The sequence below is a fragment of the Fusarium fujikuroi genome, chromosome FFUJ_chr04 (assembly GCF_900079805.1).
Source record: "Fusarium fujikuroi IMI 58289 draft genome, chromosome FFUJ_chr04".
Classification (NCBI taxonomy): domain Eukaryota; kingdom Fungi; phylum Ascomycota; class Sordariomycetes; order Hypocreales; family Nectriaceae; genus Fusarium; species Fusarium fujikuroi.
Window position 1 is genome coordinate 1080446 of NC_036625.1, and position 23625 is coordinate 1104070.

The 23625-nt window shown below is 48.3% G+C and overlaps 4 protein-coding genes; 3 read left to right on the forward strand and 1 right to left on the reverse strand.

Annotated features, from left to right (window-relative positions):
* Positions 1-7224: 7224 nt before the first annotated feature.
* On the forward strand, positions 7225-8268 carry FFUJ_13336 (uncharacterized protein; the record flags this gene model as incomplete). The annotated part of the gene is made up of 1 exon (XM_023576011.1): positions 7225-8268. One exon carries the CDS (start codon positions 7225-7227, stop codon positions 8266-8268), a length of 1044 nt encoding a protein of 347 aa, XP_023429229.1.
* Positions 8269-9486: 1218 nt separating this feature from the next.
* FFUJ_13337 (related to chromatin assembly complex, subunit p90) lies at positions 9487-11455 on the forward strand (the record flags this gene model as incomplete). XM_023576012.1 has 3 exons in its annotated part: positions 9487-9643; positions 9692-10987; positions 11040-11455. The coding sequence occupies 3 exons, from the start codon at positions 9487-9489 to the stop codon at positions 11453-11455; spliced, it is 1869 nt and encodes a 622-aa protein (XP_023429230.1).
* Positions 11456-12202: 747 nt separating this feature from the next.
* On the forward strand, positions 12203-14947 carry FFUJ_13338 (uncharacterized protein; the record flags this gene model as incomplete). Its single annotated transcript, XM_023576013.1, has 1 exon — positions 12203-14947. The coding sequence occupies one exon, from the start codon at positions 12203-12205 to the stop codon at positions 14945-14947; it is 2745 nt and encodes a 914-aa protein (XP_023429231.1).
* A 3341-nt stretch (positions 14948-18288) lies between these two features.
* On the reverse strand, positions 18289-23335 carry FFUJ_13339 (related to multidrug resistance-associated protein; the record flags this gene model as incomplete). XM_023576014.1 has 14 exons in its annotated part: positions 18289-18526; positions 18579-19052; positions 19105-19581; positions 19633-19774; positions 19825-20012; positions 20063-20183; positions 20230-20565; positions 20615-21544; positions 21591-21824; positions 21869-22151; positions 22200-22429; positions 22478-23006; positions 23064-23194; positions 23245-23335. 14 exons carry the CDS (start codon positions 23333-23335, stop codon positions 18289-18291), a joined length of 4404 nt encoding a protein of 1467 aa, XP_023429232.1.
* Positions 23336-23625: the final 290 nt, after the last annotated feature.

Genomic DNA, 23625 nt, shown 5'->3' on the forward strand with positions numbered 1-23625 from the left:
ACGATCATAAGGAATACAAAGGAAAGAAAAGTGATCTCACATAAGATTTGAACCCGATTTTAGAATTATGCGGCGCAACCGTTGATATCTGGGTTTGGCGTTCAACGTGTACACCCAACCTTATCTTAACGTTGAACTTAATATAGTTTCTTGTCACCTCAAATGGTGATGCAGACTACCATGTTACATAAAGATATCTGACTGTATTCCGATGTTTACTTAGCAATTTCAGTGTCATAGAACTGAGTTATTGAATAGCACAACGACGCGTGGATCTACGTATACTTGCCAAACCGTTACTAACGACGCCAAGTGTATTCCATGATCAAAGCTGTGACATATGCTCTGTCTTTCCCTCTCTGCTATTCCAAGCCGTAACCCAAATTGCATACAAAAGTAACCTTATTGTTATGTCCTGCAAAGGTTGAGAAAAACACTCCAGTAAACTCCCGGCGGTGTAGTATCCGACTCTGCCGACTTTCGATCTATCATAGACAACGCAGCCGAAACATAACTTTGCTGACGTGTTAATCGCAAGATCATCAAAAAGAGGAAATGATCAGACCTAAGCTTTGGTGAAAAGATGATGTTCCTGAAGGTTGAACACATTGTGTTACTGTTGACTCATAGCACTCAGGAACCGCCCTGTGTGTAACAACGAGCCGGCGAGAATAGACACACAAACTTCAAGGACAAATCGAAATTCCCCAAGGCCGAATTTGAGAGAAAAGCTAATATGTGGTTACGTTATGACATCCCATCAGGACGAAGCAACACTTACGAATTGCAATTGTTGTCCTGAGCCTCATTGCCTACGAACGGGAAAATACTCAATCGTGGCTACTAGGTTATCACCGGATGCTTCATTCCCACCTGCAAAAGGTAAAATATTTCATCAATATTGACCTCATGGTATCGAGATTTGAGGGGTTTATTACTCCCTCAGCAGAGACTTGACTTACACGGACTTGTTCGCCAAGCACCGGCTCAACGCTTGATCTACTCTAGGAGCTTGAACTTTCCTAGTCTCTCGTCTAACTTAGAAACCCGCTAAGCAAAGTCTGTCCGATCTAGATCTTTCATTCAGCGACGTTGATGATTTCATTATTACCACGTGTGTTGTATCGTCCAAGACATGCTCCTCGAGGTGGCTGGATCGCCGGATCAACGGCTTAACGCTCAAGAATCCATTGTCATGACAAAGAGAGGAATGCTTTGATAGACAAGAGATATAAACAACGCATGATTCAGCCAATGCACCACGAAAACAAAACTACATCCTGGTGAAACTCAGAACCACTTGTTTTGACCAACATGTTTTACCTGGTAACGCAGCATTGCTGCCGAATATCCGAGTCGATTGGGTAGAAAGTAAACAAACTGTAGCATCATGAGAGCAATGCCCATCACGACAACCACGGAAACTCTGACGAATAAGGTGATTGGAAATGCCACTTCCGGTTGCCAATGCGAGAAACGAAACAGTGTTCCCCGCATCGTTCACCCACACTATCTATCAATCGGTGTGATTGAGATAAGACCTCGCATCAACCTACAAACACTTGTTTGGCGAATCGAAAGCTTTGTCTCTCAGCCGAGTTTGGTTCCCGCGAAGATCTACCTCAAGCTATCATGCACGTACCAAAGCTGGACATGTGACTAGGCTACCGTGCTTATGACATGGGCGTCTTTTCAGCTTAAGCGGAACTGCATCCCGGGACAAACTTGTGTGACGGTGCGTCACTGCAGCTTGGGGACTGGACTTGTAAAGCCTGAGGCCTGTATGGGCTTTCGATGACCACTCAGCGAACAACACACGGCTTATCGATATTGGTTTACTTGTTTAAGCTGATGGAAGCCTTGTGGTGCCTTGTTCCTTGTTCCTTGTTCCTGGTGCCTTCGATTAAGCCCATTCGAGTTCATCGGTCAGCATTGCCAACTCACGATCATGAAAGGACCAAACCCTCAAAACCAAGGTCGAAAGCCAAACTTGTTATTCTGTGTGGCGTTTCCATACTACCACCTGAATCCTGCTTATATTGTAAGTCGCATCCTCACGATACTGCATGCGTATCGCATCGCCCGAAGCTCCAGGGTCCTGCAGCTTAAAACAGAGTGTTATATTGATGACAAGTTGGAATGTACCTTGTCTATACATGGGGATTATAATTCTCTTACACACCATCTGGAGCGGCACATTCCTGAAAGGGCTGAGACCCGGACAGATATTCCTGCATGACGCCGTGTTACAAACCGGAAAACGTGACGATTTCCTTAAGCTTCCACTGGTTGATGAAAGTATCAATATGAATGCCAATTTACATGAAAAAAGGATTATTGATTTGCGACAGGGATTCCCTAGCCGCAATGGAGGAATTCTCCCGCCGAAAGTGAGGTTTGGAAACGGAAAATCATGGAACGATGGCCGTGAGATCGAGATCGCGAGCTGTTAATGGGCCCTGATTCTGTTTTGTTTCCTGACCTTTATCGCTTCCTGATGTTTCATCCGCGGAATTGGTCTTGGCGGAAGCTTCGGCGACCAGGTTGTGCCAGGATACTGGAAGACTCTGTGGGCCTTGGCAGCGGGAAACCAAGGAAGCCATCACAGATATTCAGGCACATAACCAGAGCTTTGACTGCTGTAGTGCAGTTGACTATCCTTATCCCGCGTGATGCAAGAGAGAAAGGTCGAATTATCAGACCAATCAGCTAAACCCTAGCCGTCCATCCATTGCGGCTCCCTAGAAGCTTTAAGCTCAAGGCGCAAGGTTAGCTTGATGATTTTCAAGTTTTGCTGGGCTCATTGGAGCGGCGCGGACTGATTTCGAACGCTCCAGACTTTCGGCAACCAGATATCCGTCAAGAAGAGGTCTGAGGGACGATAAAGGACCGAGATTGAGGATTTTTCTGTGAGATTCGCCACCAGATTCCAAGATGAGAGATTATCAAGAGCCGTGAGGATCTCTGCAGGTGTAGTGGCGACATTAGAAACAAGGCTCTTCTTCACACTGACAGCCTTGGCCTTGACAAAGGACCCTCTCACTCACTCACAGGCTTGAAGAGATGGAACATGCATTGCATCTGCAGATTCGAGTCTCCATATTCTTGGCGAGTCGGTAATACGGCGCATTTTTATGGATCAGTTTTGTTAGAGACTCTTCCCTCACAGGCCCAGTTACTAAAGAGAATTCGGCCAAGGCGACCCTATATCAAGTTTTCTGCTACTGTTGTGTTGGTGGTGGTTCTCTTGTCTCAACTCATTCCATTTGGTGCATACAAGCTAGTGGTACTAAGGCAAGCCAGCAGCCAGCCCATACGGTCATGGCCGAATGGCACCCCACGTACGTGGAGAAACTCGCGCTTACAAGCGAAGCCAGGCGAAGCGAAAACGGATACTAAAGCTAACTAACTAGGAACTCAATTGTAAGTTGTGGCTTCGGGACATTTCTTTTTATCAGTGACAATGTGAAGTCGTTTCTAATAGAGGGAAATCAGCACCTTGAAAGGAAAGGACCAGGATTGGGCTGACGCTTACATGACGTGACTTGAAATGGGTATATTTTTCAATGAATTAATTAACAGTGCCTTGTATAAGTCTGGTCAAGATCAGTTGGATGATGAATGGGATCAGAAACATGGGAATGATTTCCCGATCAGTTGCCCGATATATCGACCCAGTGGCTGCATCGATAATGGGGTTTGTTGGTGATTGACGCAGATGCAGGATGATCTGATGAATCAGACGTCAAGGCCACTTGCTTACTTGCTTCGGTTCCTATCAAATGAAGCCTCTGACAGATCAGAGAGATATCCACAATGGTACTCACTGATCAGTCAGTACATTACAACAATTGCGGTGATGCGATGGTGCCCCGCCCACTGCTCATCCTTGCATTTGGGGTCGGGGCCGGTCTATGGAAGCCTGCAGTTTCCCCAGTCCCCGGAGTCAAACGGAGCTGAACTGAAGGGCAGCAGCAGAGTGGGCTGAACAGCCAGAGCCAGAGACGGTCAATCAATCAACTGAGAGATAAGACGTGTCCTTGCAGCAAAAACCCGGTGAGAGAGTTCAGATTAAGCTCAGCTTGACAGGGCTGCGGTACATGTAAAAGAGAAAGCGGGGAGATGGATTGGTCGAGATTCGATTGAGAGAGAAGAGAATAGAGGAGAAGAGTCAACAACTGAGATGAGATCCATAGGTATCCTGGAAGCGAGGTTGTACTCCAAAACTCCTACTACCAGAAAAACATCAGTTCATCCGACACCATGGAGGGGTTCTTTTTCTTCGACAAGGATCAGTCTGTAGGAAGCTCACCAATGCGCTTACATGAACTCCACGCATGATCTGAGTAAGGTCTTGTAAACCTAGGCTACTGTAGGTGGTATTCTCTACTGATGCAAGGGTATTTGCATTTGTCGGTAAATTATGGAGGAGGTAATTACAGCGAAGCCATCAACTGCCATGAACGCCATCTTCTCTCAGCCGTTGACAAACAAGCCTCGAAAGCTACTCGTGGTGATATTTCTCACCCTTGAACGCCAGTTGTCAAAATCGAATTTTCCCGCATATAGTTCACGCCAAACTGTATTCTCGGTCCCGGGCGATGGGCTGGCTGTACAATGTATAATGTATGTATGAACTGCGGCCGCCTGCACGCAGGTCGATGTTGCACTGGATCTATGGATGGGAAGTTACTTTAAGACCCATGGGTCTTGAGATTGGTCAAAATGCCCTCTGGGAAGCCCTTTTGAGTCTAGGAACTTTCCGCATACATGGTTAAGACATTCGCTTGAATAGGCGATTGGATCACATGAGAATTTAGTTGAAGCCCATGCCTTTCGGGGTCCATCCAATAGCTAAGGCTCTACACCTCTATCAACTCTGATGGTGCTGTGCCTGGGTTTTGTCTCAATGAAGCTGGCTCAAGTAATTTCTCGATGGTATGCTTTCCCATTAGCCCTCCCTTATCCGGAGTAACAATGCAAATGAGCGTGGGCTTGATAATGAATCACCATACCGATGTTTGTGCATTTAACCAATCCAAGCTGTCCCTGCTATTGACTAGGCGGCATGACTGTTCCTCAAGGGTCATATGTTCCAGTCCTGAAGCTCCTTTGTCGTTGTCGAATTCCTGCGGTACCCTCTACGCGGGGCACAAGTGTAAGGAGAGCCTCTAATACTGGAACGGTTTCTTGGGATGCCTTCAAGTATTGGGACCAAATTGGCTGCAGGTGCTGTGAGAGAGACGAGAGTTCGAGCCAACCGCTTATGGCAGCTGAGTTTCAATAAAGATGATCTACCAAAAAGTTAGGTTTTCGCGGGATTTTGTCTTCGATGACTGTGCTGCGAGAACACAAAAGTGACCACAAACCCCCACCTGCATCCGGATCTAGGGATTGCAAAAGAAGGGCAGTTCTTGGCGCGGCTCAATGCGTGCTGCAGTAGGGGCTCCCATGTCGGTTCAGTAGGTAGGTGCTGTAACTTCAGTTCTCCGAGGGTGACAATGAAAGTGACATCGCCTTAGTTGTCTCGAGATGCTCACATCACCCTGACTGTTGGTCTCGTCAGCGTCCCTTGATGCAAATGGCCTCCCCGGCGGGCGTGGCATGCTATTTGACGCATTGTCAGCCGCTACAGATTTGTCGCAAGGGTGTGTGAGTTGAGAGACTCTACAGAGGCGACGGCGAGTTAACCAAGAAACAATGGAATATGAAGTCGACTCTTTCTCGTGCAAGGATGAATCACTTTAATTCAAATCACGGTTGGTTGCGATATGGAGAATACCACAACCCCAGTCCTCGCATTTGTTGATTATTCTCTTTCCCGTCGCTTATCTGCTAATTAATGCAATGCTAGTCTGGTTCAATTCAATTCAGAATGAGCGACAAAAGCGCCTCAGCAACAAGCGGCTGCTGCCCTACGAGACGAGTACGGGGATAGTTAGAGCAGCCCGGCCAGACCAGGCCTAGGTTGTCGACATCAACCTTAGCTAGCTTAGTGTCTACCCACTTGGCCTTGCATGCAAGAACATGACATCACGGTCGATTGCAGGGTCTGATTGGATAGCGCACCAGGCTCTTCTTCGGTGGTGTGCCTTCAGCTGGCCCACGTTTGGGGGACGCCGGGGCTGACTTGTTCTAGCACGAGTTGCTCGAGTTGGAGTTGAAACTGGGGAGTGTAGGAGACGATGTAAGAGGTTGATGATGGGCGATTAAGGACCAGCATTTTAATAACATGCCAACAAATCTGTTGCAGACCAAGGCATTGGATAGAAATCAAGTTATTCAGCATTGATGGGAAGCGTCGGTGACGAGACGGATGTAACAAGAGTGAAGCAGCATTACCAGCCTCAGTCACGATAACGCCCCATGTTCCACATTCTCTTCCCTTTCTCACGGACAATCATCACGAAACATCAATTCCTTTCCGGCCAGAATTGAACCCCCAATCTGCGTCCTGTAATATCCCCAACGCGGAGACCAATGACCCTTTGCAATAGGCCAAGCCAGCTGGTCTCGGCGGCCAAGAATTGATGATCTACAGCTCGACATCATAGAGGTACATTCAATTCCCGTACAGACAGCCGCTTCCAGCACATTTCTTTGCGCTGAACATGCTTCGCCCTTTGACCTCATGCCCATGTTCACCTCATGGAAAGTGTCCGCCTGCTAGCGGTGATCCACCTGCAGGCGACCACCCACTAGCGCTGGAACCCACTGAGCCCACCCGGACCTCACCTAACCTAAGGTGCCCTCCGCTTGGCTCCCCTCCGTGGCCCATGCAACGTTGGACTGCTTGGCTGCTACTGCCAGTGCTCACTGTCGGGAAACCGAAATCCTTCTTTTAGGTACAGTAGGCGCCTCTGCCCACCATCCACTTCTGCTCTCTCTTCTTCTCTCACATACACAAACACCAAAACACCAAACCTGCCCATATTGGTACATCCATATCTATACCTCTAATACTTGCGATACTTGAGGCATCTCTATACTCACTGCTCTCGTCACACTCACACTGCCGTCCTTCGCCTTTTTGGCTCGTTCGCCCCGCTTTCTGGCGCGCTACTCAGCTCAGTCTCACTTTTTTCGGCTCCCTCTATAACCCGCCCAGCCGCGCCCGACGGGGTCAAACTCTCTCCCTACTCTCGGACAGACGCCGCTACCCGCGAGCAGCAAACACATAAAGTACCTGGCGCCCCCCCTCGACATCGCCTGGCCCTTTTGGTCATGTTGGAACCCCAGGCCATGAGAGGGCCTATCGACCAGACAGTCGGCTACGGACATTCTCGAACACGAACCACTTCCTCAACCGCCTTTCCCATGCAATTTCAAACATCTCACCTTGCCCAGCCGGGCCCCAATCTCTCACAGAACCGTCGCTCACCTTCTGTGAATACTTTCAGCACCGCCTCGAGCATCCCTCCTCCTGCCGCCTACCGTTCTTCCTCACAATCTGAGCTTCGTCGCTCCACATCTAGCCGCTCAGGCGGAGCCAGCAGCCAACCCTCCAGCTATGTCGCTCTTCTCCGGAAACAAAAGGGCACTGTGTGGTGTGATCGCTCCCAGTATGAAGACCCACGACTGCTAGCACAACAACGTGCTGCAAAGATGCGCGCAACTCTCGAGGTTGTTGGTGGATCACGCAGTGCTTCCGGTGGAGCCGGAGCAAGAACAAGCACCGGCCTCAGCACTACAAATAAGGTCGCCGCCAAGATCCCCAAGATTCGACATCACGGAAAGAACCCAGTTGTCGGCTACGCTCCTGGCGAGAACCACGTTGGTGTTGGCGGTGTGCCAATGCGACTTAGTGCTACTGAAGTTGAGGCTGAGAGCAGCGAAGATGAAAATGCCGGAAACCGCCCTCATCACCGTAGAACGGGGAGCAGCGGACGAAGCAGCACAACCAGCAGCCGCCGAAACCTTGCCTACCGCACATCAGGAGGCATGGGCAGCCAGCATAGCCGAAGATGGAGTCCCGGTGACACACCTGAACGCACCGGCAGCTTGGTGGAAGCTACACCTGAAGATATTGTCGATGACGCTGCCAGCGGCAAGGCTCGTAGCATGGCGAGTGGCAGCAGTGGTGAACGCGCCGACAATGTGGGAGAGTTGAGCAATGCCCCTAGATTGGCCTCCAACTCTCTCATGCACTCGGCTCTTACTCGAGAGAAGAGTGTCAAGTCAGCTGATGAGCTGAGGAGACGTGGCAGTGTGGACGAGCGAACATCTACCCTTACCTCTGGCCGTCTTTTCATTGCCAACCCTGATTAAGGTGTTATTTCACGCAACACAAACTCCAACTGGCGATGAACCACTATATCATGACACCATGAGCCAAGAGGAAGCTTCTTTTCTCCATCATTCGTTACAGCACACTTCGTTTCAAGAGGTGGCTTGCATTGGTCGGCGTTCCAGCATTGTTTTACTGCTTGCTTTTCTACACTACCTATCGTTTTCAGGGACGTCACACCCTACGAATTTCCTTTTCCAATCTTTCGCTATTATCATCTCTCCACCTCTTGAATGGTCGAAGTGTGCATCTGGAGCGGGGACTCCACTGTCGTTGACTGACATACCGATAATGTTTGAAGAAGATACCTCTGCCTTCTACTATAGCCAGGATTCAAGATAAAAGCATGCTTAATACTACCTCATGGTCTCATCTGAGAACAAGGGGATTCAACACCCATGACTGTTCCTTGCCTGACTCCCTGTGAAGTTGAATTTTCTGTGGATCTAATTAAGATCGGCTCCCTCTCGTGTTATCCATATCTGGTAAACTCTCATGTATGTCAGGGCTCCAGTGACGTTACCGTCCACTTGGTTGTCTGGTCGTTTCACTCTGGTCCCCTAGCGGCACCAATCGTTTATTCTCGGTTGTTGTTACGAGATCGGGTCCCCTTATGATATCACTGGGGATCCCCATGTTTGGTGTGGATGGCAATTTGTCGAAATGGGCATGTCGATCGCTAGATTACCAGGTTAGCCGCAAGCGCTTGAGGCGTTCAGGCTGCCACGCGGGGCACAGCCACAGAGACCCTGGAAATCACATAGCCGAGGCTTAGCCGCGCTTTCCCTGTCCCATCTCCCAGCGCGTTTCTTAATTGCCCACTTAAAGATTAGGGCGCCAAATCGACGCGTCGGGTCGCGCTTTCCATTAATTTTGGTCTCCTTTGGGGAGGAGGCTTCCATTTCAACTTGGTTGCTTCATGCCACCTGCGGATCTTGTGCACCTACCCAAGAGATTATTCACATCTTTCCAAACAACCTCAGGCTTCAAACAAAGCTTTATCATACGGAATGATTGTGCCTTTGTTTTAATCCTTTTTAATTGACCTTTAATCGCATGATCTCTTCCTACTCACGATACCTAACAACTACCTTTCTCAAGATCGTTACTGACCGTCACCTTCATATTTCGCACGACACGACAACCTTTTCGCTTCGAGCGAATCGAAAATTGAGCTGATCAGCTCGCAATAAAGCACCATGCCCCCCTATGAACTTTCACCGAACATTCAAGAATCTGAGGCTACTGGCCGTAAGAGAAGTCACGATGAATTCATGGGAAATAATGATGGAATAGACACTGCTGAAGACATCAAGTTGCCGCCTTTGGCTTCCGATCAACCAAACGGAGAATTTGGTAAGTCTGGGAAACGTATCAGTTGTGATAAATATTAATCGCCCGCAGCATTGTCTTCCGCTTCACCTGGGGAAAGAGCCCCTTCACCAGCTTCATCAGAACTGAGTGATCCTGGTACAAGCACTCCTCCTCGCCTGTCTCCGTCTCCTCAAACACCATCTAAGACACCAATCACACAGACGACTATCAACTCGACATCGAAACCTGCTACCACTTTGGTCAAGAGGAAGAAATTGACGCCTGCTGAAAGGGCCGAGAGGGATAAGGAAAGTGCCAGGCAGAAGGCAGAAAAGGAGAAGGAGAATGCTCGACTCAAAGAAGAACGGGAACAGAAAGCAGCCATCCGAGCAGTTGAGAAAGCTCAGGCTGAAGCTCAGAAGGCAGCTAAAGCTAAAGAGCGTGACGAGAAACGACGTCAAAAGGAAGAGGAAAAGAAACGCAAGGACGACGAGAAGAAGCGAAAGGAAGAGGAAGAGGAAAAGAAGGCTCGGCAGCAACGAACACTCGGCTCCTTTTTCAAGGTTCCGAGCACTCCTAAGAAGACTGTCGACATTACTCAACCTAAAAATGCCACGCCAGGAGACCCTAGCCCAGCAAAACTTGCGAGCAACCTACCAAAGACCGAATACGAGAAAATATTTAAGCCTTTTTTCATTAAGGATAACACACGAATTGCCCATATTGGGCCAGAGATGGACACCGAAACACGCGAGGTTAAATCTAAGATCCTGGATGAATGCATCGACGGTCAACGAGCTGGAGAATTGGACCCTTCTCGGTTCGACCCAGCTCGGCTCTTTTCTTTGCCTAGCAAGCCTCCAAAACGAGGCGTACTCCATCATCCAGTTAAGCACATCATGGAGCAAGTCTTCAGAGAGACAGAAAAGGCAGAAAACGCAGGTCCTGAACATGTTGAGAAGATCATGCGAGACACCCGTCAAAAGCTTTCCAAGGTACCCATGAAGGTTATTTCGTTTTCACAAGACGTGCGCCCCCCTTACTATGGAACTGTGACCTTCAAGCCATTCGTACTTGGAAGGCTTAACATGAGCCAGCTGGCCCGAACGCCAACAGCAAGACGACTGCCTCTTGACTACGACTATGATTCGGAAGCCGAGTGGCAGGAAGAAGAGGAAGGGGAGGATCTCGATGTTGACGATGATGAAGAGGAGATGGACGACGAAGACGATATGGATGAGTTTCTCGACGATTCGGAAGATGCTGGTTTATCTCGACGAATCTTTGCAAACACCATTGAGCCAGACAGCACCGGGATCTGCTTTGAGAATGGAAGCACCGTGACGAATCAGGTTATCTACGACCACAGGATGGAGTTCATGCATGGTAAGTCGTAATTGGACCTGATTGGAATGAGCATCTACTGACATATTTCCAGATGGACTTCAGCAGACCTGGGGCATTGATCCATTCTCAGCGGAATATTGGGAACCTGAAATCAAGAACAAGACGCTCAAGCCTACGAAGACTACATCGGCCTCTGATGGTAGCAGCAAGATGCCCCCTCCTCCTACGCCTGCCAATGCATTTTCAGCTTTGACAGGCACTAACAGCAACACCGGTGGTGAACCACCAAAACTCGTCAAGTCTGAGCTACTTGATGACGTGAAGAGAGCTATTTTGAGCAACAAAGCTTTATCCAAGGTTGGAATCATCGACTTTCTCTACCACCAATTTCGGGACGATGTGTCTCGCACTGAGGTGAAGAATACCGTGGAGTTGGTGGCAGAGAAGATCGGTAAAGGACGCTCCAAGGAGTGGGCGCTGAAGAGTGGACATGAGATTGCCTCATGAGTATTGACCGGGAGAATCGGAACGACATGATAATTTTTGGCTGAATATTAGCGTCGGAGTGACAGGTCTGCTTGGGATTGCTTCATGGAATTGATTGGGATGGAAAAAAGGAGGTTGATGTACAATTTACAGCAAAGCATCAGGACGATGTCGAGGTATCTGACATTGCATGCGATAGACATGGAGTAGATACTCTCATACTATTCGAGTTGGTGAATAAATTACCAATCTAGCATTGTGTTAAAGCTAGTGACTGTTTTGGGGATTCAAAGCAATAAGAGTCTCATTTCTGTCTGAGCTCCTGGTGGTGATGACGGAAGCTTGCGGGGCCAAATTAGAGACCTGGGGGGACCGCCCCCCCCTGAAGATTCAGGATCCACGAATAATAGTGGACGTGTTTCTGGAACTGTTCCTCATTCCTCCAAACCAAAACAACTCGACGATTTATTCTACATCTCGTTAAACTCAGCGCCTCGTGCCGATTTCTAAGCCACGAGTCAAACCGTATCTGTATACATTCGGTTCGTGGCGCTCAATCATTGAACCATCTTTTCCACTGCCTCTATCTTGAAGACGATTACGAAAGCTTGCCTCTTGCGCCTTGGACCTCTAAGCTTCTGAGCTACCTCAGCACATTCCTTCGACCGCGCGCAATGATAAATCGATCATCATAACATCACTCGCTCGAATTACTCCTCTCTTTCTACTCTCCTGTCATCGGCAGCGCGACATGTGCGCTCGCCCAGCATGGAGGATCCCTGGGGTTCCCCTTGGACCAACGACGAGCCACCGAAGATAGACCTTCCCACGCCGCCGCCACATGCGCACTTCACTACAGACCACTCGGGCAGTTCACAGCGCGTTTCGCCTGCTCATACGCCATGGAACGAAGATGATGATGCGTGGGGCGGATGGGCCGAGGCGGGTAAAGACAGTAGCCCACGTTGGGGCAGAAGTCCTGGCTTGCGCCCTATAGGGGGTAGTCCATCTGGTTCGAGGTTACCATCGCCGACCCCGGATCCATGGGGACACTCGCCAACGTTTAACACGGCACGACTACGAAAGGAGGATAACGGAGATTCAGCAATCAGTCTCGGCGAAGGACTGCGACCGATTTTAGGGCGTATTGCGACGAGGACACCATCACCTGCGCGGTCACTTAAAGAGAACGCAGCAGATATCTGGCAGCAACCAGACCCAGCGCTCTCGAATAGGAGCTTAAGTCCTTTACCGACCGAAGATGAAGGTAGACCGGAGTCACCGAGTGAAGTACCTAGACCGGCTTTGCAGCGTGGAACAAGACCGCCTGCTTCGCGACAATCTTCCAATAAGGTTTCTGAGTTGGTGGAGATGTACGATGATATGGCAAAAATCAGCCATAGTGCTTCGCCTATTGATACATCCATGCGGAAGGTGTCGGACAATGCGTCGGTGCAGGATGTCACGGTTGACATAAAAATCGACGAACCAGATGGGATTGAAGATGATATACGGGTGAAGGTCGAGGTGGACGGGGAATCGAAGGAGGAGCCGAATGGGAAACTTGAAATTGGACCAGAAGAGGAAGTGGAAGAAAAATCGAAACTTCAATCCGAGCCAGACGCGAAAGTTGAGATCGTGTCTGACGAAACCCTAGATCAAGACGAGAATGTGGTGGAGAATGGAATTGCAGAGTCACCCAAGGACGAAGACCAAGTGCAGACAGACTCAGACTCATGGTCGGATTTCGAATCACCAATGAAGGAGGCACAGCAAGACGAGGCTAAACAACCTGAAGTTGAAGTTGACAAAGAACAGCCAGCTGCAATAACGACTGACACGGCGAGCCATGACGAGACACCCAAAGAGCCAGCACCAGCTCCGCCAAAAGCACCGCCGGAACCATTCGTAATTGACATGGCAAAGCTTGATAGTATCTTACCGTCAGTCGAAATGAGCTTCCCATCCCCGGAGCCGATTCCTGATGTCATTATCGACGATAGCTTCACTTCCATCTCAGAGCGCAAAGCATGGTATCTTATGTCGAGACCTGGTTCGATACGGAAGCACAACTTGGGAGACGACGAGAACTATGTTCGCGTTGGTTGGGGAAACTCCCAGGTGCGTGAACAGGCAATCAGAATTGTTAGGCGATGGATGGAGGAAGACTCGATCACGGGCCGTGTTGTTCTCGGCCGAAGAGGTGGTACCGCTGGTGCAAAGATCTTCAACTGGGATTCATCGGCACCATCCACCGACATCTCAATCTCTGAACTTTTGGCGAGAAAGAATCATTCGAGACATGCTTCAGCAGCTTCCAAAGGGACTGTCGCGTCGCCTACAGCTGCAGCGTTTGGATGGGGTAGCAACCCCATTCCTTCGCCAACTGTTGCTGCAGCCTCTTCTGCGCCTCGTACTTCGACCACGAGTGAGCCGAGGTCATCTGTTGAAACGTCGCCCGTTGATGCCACGAAAACATCCCCGGTGTCAAAGACAAAAGCGCCTCCTTTGGCATCTCCTCCAAGGCCATGTATCACCGAGGAGCCTCCTTCTCCTATCAAGCCTATACCATTGAAACCTACAAACCGGCCTATCTCTATAACGCAACCTTTAAATTTCCCAGCATCACCTACGATCTCGGAACCACAGTCTCCACTTAATCCTCCTTCGTTTCTGTCAACAAAACGACCGGTATCGGTATCGCAAGCACCGACATCCCCTCTAGCACAACCTCCAACAAACGCAGGCTGGGGCGAAGATGACGATGATAACGATGATTGGGGCGACATGGTTTCATCGCCCACAGCCGAAACAAATGGCGGTTTTACTTCCATGGATGCGATTGTAGATTCCAGCTCGAATGATATCAAAGACAATACCAGTCAGCCCTCAATTACAGCTCAAAGTCCGTTGGATGACATAGTCCAGAGTGCACCGCAAGCCGAAATAGTGACCGACGGCCGACCTTCCGCGGATGCTCTGCCTTTGCCTCCTCAAAGCTCTTTTAGCCACGCTCAATCACCTACTGACCCCTGGAACATTTCAGCGCTGCAAGGCATAGCTTCGAGCCACTCTCGGTCGACTACTGTCGATTTGACCACCCCCCCTGTGAAGAGCTTGATCCCCAATCATTCAAGATCCACAACACTTGACTTGGGAACACCTTGGTCACCCTTGGCAAGTCTTGCATCCGCAAACCTGATATCAAACAAAGCCAAAACACCAATCGAGCAAGCAAACAAGGTCAATGATTGGGATTCATGGGGCTTAGGTTTGCTCGATGATTCCAACAAGCCAGTTGGGCCAAAGGAAGATGGGATGTTTGCAAGCCAACAGCTACAAGCTCCGACGCCAGTTGACACATTCAAAGACATGGCCTCTCCTAAAAAGCCCCGGCCGGTATCACTACCTGTCCCTCCGCGACCAAAAACAGTTGTTGAGTCCTTTAAAGACGACGAGATCGTCGCCAATATTCTTCGAGATCTACCGGATCTCTCTTATATGTTACGATAATGCTACATGGGCGGAAGGGGGTAAACATTGCTGCTAGGGAGTTGCTTCATGATTGGCCAGTTGCCAGCTGTATATTAATCATTGAAGGCGTTCATCCGCGTTTTGAATAGCATTGCCATCATACAATTGTTGGAAATATCATAGAACTTATGAATTATTGCATTTTTGATCTTTCTCTGGCGTAATGTCCTGCATGCTGCCTAGAGAGTGATATAGTTCATGCAATACTTCAAGGGCAGATTTTGAGCAGGCTCATTTCACATTGTTATCGACACAATCTTTGACTAACTCTACTATATGAACTAGTATATTACTCTCGGACGAGATGTGGCAGATAAAGTTGGTCCATAAAATACCGTCAACAATTTGATAAAAAAATAAATTAAAACAAGAGCCGTACAATAGCTCCCCGAAAGATGAGGCAATTGACAGGAAATGACCAGGTTGACTGGTTGTATAACTCGAAACCACCTTGAAAAAGGTGCAAGGATGAAATGCCTCATTGCTAACTTGGGCCATTGTTTTCTTATTGGATTACGGAAGTGACAATAGTTATAAAGGTCTATGGTAGTTTCAAAGAGTAGACTCCATTTGACCCTGACATACATGGTCACATTGTGTGCGACTATATCGTATATGGCTCGTTTCGTGTAAGGAGATACATACTAAGCAGAATGAGCATATGCTCAGGAATTACTGATCGTGGTTCACTCTGGGAAAAAACCCATTAGAAACCTCGGTAAAAGGGGATCTATTTCTATAGTAGTGTTCTATTTCGTATGGCCTCTATCCATGACCAATCCGGCCAGTTGAGTTGACACCCCCAACCAGTCTCTCAAGTGACAATAAGAACTTCGGTCTTGGTATGGCAGCTGGATCATCCTATCCTAAGATATATGTCCTTGATTAAATTCTTGTGATATATGCGTGTTTTCAAAGAAGGTGAAGAACCCTTGAATGGAGTCAGCTACCAGCACATGAGAAGCTTATGAGTTGCCTTGTCTTACCTTATGTAGGTGCAAGACTATTACAGGCCTCCAATTAGTCAGTATTTAATTGGGGAAATCAGGTTTGAGATGCTCTCGGGCACAGCCCTTATCTTGTTACTCCCTGAGTGTTGAGATGTTCGCATATGAAAATATTGCTTGGTCGAGAGTCTTCCACACAAATGGATTGGAAGTCAACCATGCAAACTCCTCATCTAAGGCCACAGCCTCATGCGTGAGAACCAGAGCATTGCTTGGTGACGCCGTCTATAAAACCCGCAGTCATCGCAGATAAACGTGCGAAAAGGGTCATCGGCATGAGGCTCTAGCGCCAGAGTAACACCGTCGTTGCAAGCACCTCGTCCAAAGATGCCGCAGTCGTCGCAATCTGGGAGCAACTTAGCCGTCTCCTAGAGGCGAAATTGACTATTACAATGCGCGCAGGTTCTGTACAAGACGAGCGTTTGGCACATGTTGGTGTATAGGTAGATAGTTTGGAAGATCCGAAAGAGAGATCTCGCGAGGGATAGACAGGTTGATAATATCTATAGAAAATAGAAATTGGGGGTATAAGTTATCTATGAGAGAGGAAAAGGGAATAGGAGATAAAGAGGTATTCATAAGGTTGGAGAAGAGACGAGATGGGGAGGTCGTTCAGAGAACAAACGGCCTTGACGCGCGGCCCTAATGAATCTGTTTGCTTCTGGGGACTGTGAATCAGGGTTTAATTTGGCCTGTAAGTTACTGGAAATCTCTAGAGTTATTCTCAGTCACTACACAATGGAGAAATTAGCAATGTTCAAAGGCAACTTGTGATACTGTGTTGGAGTGATACTATGTCCGTGATGATACACCAAAAGGCAATACCAGCACATGATCTACTTTCCTATCATGATTTTCTATTAGGAAACTTGCTTACCATGTATACCCATACTTGTTGTTCCCGCGAGCCTCCATGATTTGTTTGTTGAGTTGATGACTCTCATAAGCCTGTCTGGATCGACAGCCCCGGCAACGGTAGTTCTCGTTTGCACCTTGGAGAGACTGCTCAGGCAAAGTAGTGCGAACTACAGTGCAGGATCCACAGCCATACTTATGGTTGGAGTATTCGACCTCATCGACGTGCTGGCAGACGGTGCACTTGCGACACCATATCTCGATCACGCACATGATTGCTGGTTGATGAAAGAATTGATGAAGTTTTGATAAAAGGTCTCAGGTCGTTTCTTTGTCAATTGTTGATTGTGGTCTGCAGTTTTGTGAAAGTGGTTGAAAGGATTACGGCTTTGAGGATGAATATATAGCAGTAGCAACAGTCACTGACGGGATGGGGAGCAGCCTTGTATGCAGTAGTTCAAGAGACTGAATGTTCTAAATCCAACCGAACATTTCTGTCTCATAATGCGAATAAATCCTTTGTTCGCATCTGTTACGAGGTGCCCGTGACTCACAACCGATTGTATAGACAAAGAACAGTGACAGCGTAGGAACAGGAATATGAGACGCCTTCTGATCTATCACGAAAAGAACGAATAATCCCGGAACATATCGTGATGATGCCGCCTAACTCTAGAACAACACCATCATCTATCTAGTTTGTGAATTGAAATTTGCAACAGACATGTCATGTTTTGGAGATGTTGCCCAGTTGCCACTATCCAAACTAGCCCCTGGTCAACCCTGTCTGGAACAAGCCACTCTAGCCTATCGACCGGATAGTTTCTCACTGCTCTTCCAGCCTCATCTCCAGATCCTCGTTACTCTGTCTACTCAACCCAGGTGGCGCATATATGACTCTATGAACCCTCACCCCTCTTCCAGTTCTGTCGAGCCTCCTATTCAGACGTGAGATGCGTCTACGCCGAGGCCTACACTCTCTGCAATACCGATCCCAGCCCCATCCAGTTGAACTGATTTGTCGGAATACCCAGTCGACGCCCAAAACACAAGCGCCGTAGGTACATAGGTCTGTGTTCTCAGCTTCTTCGCACATGGGGCGGTACGCTCGCGAGACTTCGTGTCGAATACGGCAGACAGGGCACCGTGCCCAAAAGATGACCCCTTGGCACATTTCCACAGTCGGCTTAGTGATTGTAGTGGAGAGATTGAGTTGATAGTGCGATAGAAGAGTAAAGGGCAGAGTGGTTGGGAGGGAATGAACTTATACTGCTCTTCGTTTCCCTTCACTAGAGGTCGTGATTCGCTGGTGCATGTCTATGAATGAGATTCAGTTATATCGTTCGTCTTCAACCAGTAGAATCACCGACGCGAAACATTATTGATTACAGCAGCAGGCTATGAATCACGACTGAAGTGCTACGTGGAAAACAATCCGGCCCCAAACGCGTCACACACTCACTGCTCCTCAGTCTTCCTCCCCTTATTCGCCCGGTACAATCTTGCAAATACACCAGCCTCGTCTTTCAACAACTCCTGAGGAGCTCCAAATTCAACCAAAGAACCCCTGTCCAATACAGCAACTTTGTCAAAGTCGAGCAGTGTATCAATGCGATGAGCGATCATGATAATCGTACAGTCAGAGAACTCGGTACGGATGACCTCTTGCATCCTTGCGTCTGTTTGTGTATCGACGCTGCAAACGGTGTCAGAAGCAAGAAAAGTTCAAGGTTGATGATACGACTTACCTGCTTGTCGGCTCATCAAGAACGAGCAGTGAACTTCTCTTCAACAAGGCTCTTGCAAGACAGAAAAGCTGGCGCTGTCCATGGGACAAAAAGTTCTCATCCATCTTCTCATCAAGAGGATCCTTGTTGTCGCCGATCTTGGCTTCGATGGCAGACCAGATACCAACTCGCTCGAGGGCGCTTTTGATCTCATCATCTGACGCCGTATTGCATGGGTCAAGATTGGTTCGCATGGTATCGCCAAAGACAAATGGATCCTGCGTCAAACAGCTCAGACGCTGGCGGATCAGGTATCTAGGTACCGTCGAAATATCTTGCCCATCAAGAGTGATCTGGCCATTGACGATCTCTGCCATGCGAAGAAGGGCTTGGACGAAAGAACTCTTCCCACTTCCACTTCGACCGCAAAGACCAAGCTTTTGTCCAGGTCTGATGCTAAACGAAAGCCCACGCAGCACAGGTTCATTAGTTTGCCTATAGAGTCAACACACTGGACGAAGCCTTTGTTGGTTTAGACCTCACTTACTCATACTGAACATCCAGATTCTTGACTTCAAGACTGCCTTGTCTCGGCCACAATTCCCCTGGATCATTGTCTTCGGTTGACTTTTGTTCGTTTGGCGCAGAAGAACAGAACATGCGAATGCGCGCAATAGCTCCAAGTGATGTCTCAAGGAGGGACCAATTCAAAATTATGCCCTTCATGTTGGTGCCAAGCCGCATCATGTTGACCAGTGCGATACCCAATAGCGAGGGGTCAATCTTCTCGCGGAGGGTCACAGCAAAAACAACAAGAATTACCGTTAAGAATGCTACCACCATATCGAGAACCAGAGTCAGCCATCGTTGAATACAGTTGAGGAGATAAGCTGGTTTCTGGGCATCGTCAATTCGACTCAGCGCCTTGTCAGTATACGGCTGAATCCAGCCAAAGGCTCGAATTGTGGCGAGTCCGTCGATAGTCTCAAGGAAATGTGAGAACAGCGGCGCCTTGTGTTCGATTCTAGACTGTGAGTCAGCAGATTTCAACCAGCCAAGATCATGCTTGTCTTACTCCAGAAGGCGGAGTTGTTTGGATGTTCGGACGTAGAAACGCTGGATGAGGGCAAGCACAACGATAACAAATGGAATCGAGATGGCAAACCAGCTGACAGCTGCCATAGCAAGACCAGCAGCACCGAAGCATGCAGCAACCTCTATAATGGATATTAGCTTACATCAACCACGATGTATAGATATATCTCACCAAAGAGGAAGATGGAAAACGCCATAGGGAGAATAATGTCAACATGGCGCAAATCTTGACTGAATCTATTGATCAGAGATCCCGCCGCACTGTTGTGAAGGAAGGATAGAGGTGCGCCCATGGCAGCACTCAAGAGTCGTGAATGAAGCAGTTTTCCACTAACGGGTGCGCAAACCAAAAGAAACATCCTGAGTTCTTGTTAGCAAAGGTATCATTTTTCACAGTTAGCTTCACCCACGCAATGGCAAGCGTAATAAGAATGCCCTCGAAAGCAGATAGGACGGTGTATATGCTGAGCCAGTAGCCAATATCTCTGCTGTCACGACCTTTCCCATCACCCCACCAAGTAACCCAAACATCTGACAAATGTTAGAAGTGTGTAGACTTTTTGAATAGAAAACTTACATCGAAAGGATGTGATAACACCTGCAGTGGCGATAAGAAGTATCTGGGTGAGCATGTTGTGTATTCCATTAGCTTTAAAGTAGTACATAAACACGCTTCGATCACTCGGAACTTCGATCGGTTCATCTTCAACCGCGTCTTTGTTGTCGGTCTTGCCGCTTTCCTCTCCAGGCTTGGTCTTGGCAGAAGGTTGGTCATCGTGATCGTCGTGGCTCGAAATGTCAAGATCGTGGATATAGCCATTTCCGGATCGCAGCTCATGGTAAGTTCCTTGCTCAACAAGTCTCCCACCCTTTTCAAGGACGACAACAAAGTCAGACTCGGGGAGCCTATTAACTAAAAAGATGTCAAAAGACTGTAGCATGATTCATCAGTGACAACTTACCTGCATGTGTAGCCAAAATAATAGTAGTGCCGTTCTTTCGGAGAAGGCCATCCTTTCCAAAGACACGAGTAAATATGATCTGCTCAGTCACCTTGTCGAGTCCACTAAACACATCATCAAATATGGCCACAGGCTTCCTGGAGTATAGAGCACGAGCTATAGCAATTCGTTGCTTCTGTCCACCGCTCAACTTGACTCCTTGCTCGCCAACCTGGGTAAGGTCTCCTTCAGGAAGCCGTCCCAAGTCGATGGTCAGGTCGCAGGCATCGATAACTGTCTCAAGCCAGGCGCTGTCGTATCCCTTGGACTCTGCGACGATATTAGAACGGATTGTTGCATTCATAACCCAGGGGGTCTGGTCGCAAAATGCGACTTCTGATGTGTTCAGAAATACATTGCCCATAGAAGACGTAGTTTCGCCCAGAATAGCCTTCAGCAGACTAGATTTACCGGAACCAACGGGACCGACAAGCATGGTAAGTGATCCATTCTTGTGACTCGGAAAAGTTGTGTTGATATCTTGAAGAACAGCGTTCTCGCCCCAGTGAAAGTTGCCATCCTCTATGGCTATTCGAGTTCCATCAGCTCCAACCGGGATGGTTTTCAACGGAGTCGCCTCGATGGTTTCTTGGAAGGGCTGTGAGCTCTCCGCGGATGACCTAGAGGTATTTTTGGAGCGGCCATTAACTTGGCGGCGGTCAATTCTCTCTTCCAAATTGAGGAAATCCTCCATTCTTCTGAAGCATCCAAAGACCGAGAAAGATCCCGGGATACTTCCAAGAAGATGCGATAGAGGATCCATCATGACACCCAAGATAGACAATGCGGTGATAGCTTGGGCTGCAGAGAATGGCTCGCCATTTCCGAATTTTGCCGCAAGGGCATATGCGCCGAAAGTGATCGCTTCAGTCATTCCAATGTTGCAGTTGGCTAAAAGGGTGAGCAAAAGAATATCTTCTAGACCAGAACTACTTACTGATACAGTTCAGGTAGACATTGATCACACGGTAATGTTTACTGGCTTTGATCTCTTCATCTCGTTTCTGAGAAATGAGGCTGCTGAATCTTTCCGACAATCCAAGCATCTTGACTGGTTTCATTGAGCCGAGAACCTCAGAAGTAAGATTAATGCGGTCCTGAGTAGCCTTCTGATATTTGATCTGGCGAGCGACCATCATCTTACCAATAGAACCCGTAAGGAGGAGGGAGACTACGCGGTTAGAATTTATTGGACCAAAAGACAAAGATACTCACTGATGGCTGTGACAATAGGAGCAACACAAACAGCGCCGAGCTGTGCTGCCAGTAGGTACATAGCGATGCCAACTGTGAGAGTGTTCGCCCAGGATTCAACCAAGAGCATGTGAAGTTTTTCAATCAGGGTTTCCACGTCATTTCCCATGAGCGTAACAGCTGAAGACTCGCCGAGGTCGTCGGTAGGAAGTTGGAAAATCTTCCCGTAAACCATGGTCATAAGGCCACCCCGAACCATGGCGCCAGCTCTGAATGTCAGATGCTCGTACCAAGCTGTGAGTAGCTATATAATGTCAGCTTGGGGTGCTTCCATCGTCTGGTGTGATCATACCGCAGAGCCAATAAAAACGAAGGCGAATGCACCTATCAAGCCATAACCCAAGTTCATTGTCGAGTCAGACTCGGGCATCGTGAGGAATCGTAATGCGTTGCTGACAAGAAAGGGCTGAGAGATGCTCAAGGCGATCATGCCAACGCGGGGTGGTATTATACCAAGAAGCTCCCATCTCAAAACGGTCACGGTTGTCAGAAATAGAGAAGGTTTCTTGCTCTTCGAAGTGGCTGGAGTCCTGCATTAGAAGTGTTGGCTTCGTCGTACTGATATCATACCTTTCTTCCAGGATTTTCCGAAACGAACTGCGAGCTTCTCCGACGATAGCTTCTCGTAGATTGTGGGCAGATCGTTGTTTGTCAGAACAGTAGCCCAGCCTGAGATGAGCAGTGAGTTCAACCAAACAAAGAACCCACGGCTAAAGGGACCACTTGTGCTCTCTTTTGAAATTGGCTTTTCAGTTGATATCAATATCCTGCGTTTCTCAACTGTTTCTAGTACAAGCAAGGCCAACTTGAAGATTGTCGAGGTTGAAAGAGTTGCGGCATACGCGATGTTCAGTGACATGAGCCATTCTGTGCGAAGCCGCGCGGCGTCGAATAGAAGCGAGACAAACAAATATGCAGTGAGGATGAATGATGGTCGAACAGACTTGACATGTTCGACGTGAGCCAACAAAAGAATGGCGAAAGCTGCTGCGAGATTGAGAATGGCCGCAGCTAGTGAGAAGCGAGTATTGAGCTTCTTGGCGGATGGAACCAAAGCCAACAAAACCACCTGTAAAGTAGCATATAGAGCGGAAGTGATCTGAGTATTCTCTTTAGCCAAAAATAAATGAAGAGAGACAATAAAGAGTATTCTTACCAGCTTTGGTGTATATGTCGCGTGACGCTTGGTCTTGTCTGGACTCCTAAAGAGGTAGAAGGCTCGTGGGCCGGCAAGTGCAAGGAAAATAGCCGATGGAAGGATGCTGAGGATACTCTCTTGGAACGATACTGAGACATAGTTAGTCAATTGCCTACTCTAAGTTCCCTGGTGTGCTCACAGGTGAAATCAAATCCACCGCGACAGCCCTTGGTCCAAACGCTGGGCCCAAAGAGGCTATCGCCACAGGCCGTGGAGTTGTAGCCGTCCATAGCGGCCAAGACTATCACCAAAAGCCCGCAGTCAAGAAAAAGGCCAAGCTTGGGTGTTTCTTGGTCTCTTGGGACGCAGAATGTTGCAAGCCAAGGGGGATATAAATGGAGTTTGACGTCCCCAAGACCTTATACCCGTGGACCCGATAGCGTGGTAGTACCCTGCTCATGCATGCCTCAGCTCCAATTGCACGGATCCTATAAGTCGCACGCAATTATGGTTACTCTGCAACCACTACACATAATCTAGAACGACTTTGATGCAGTTTTGTAACTTGGCCAAGCTAACA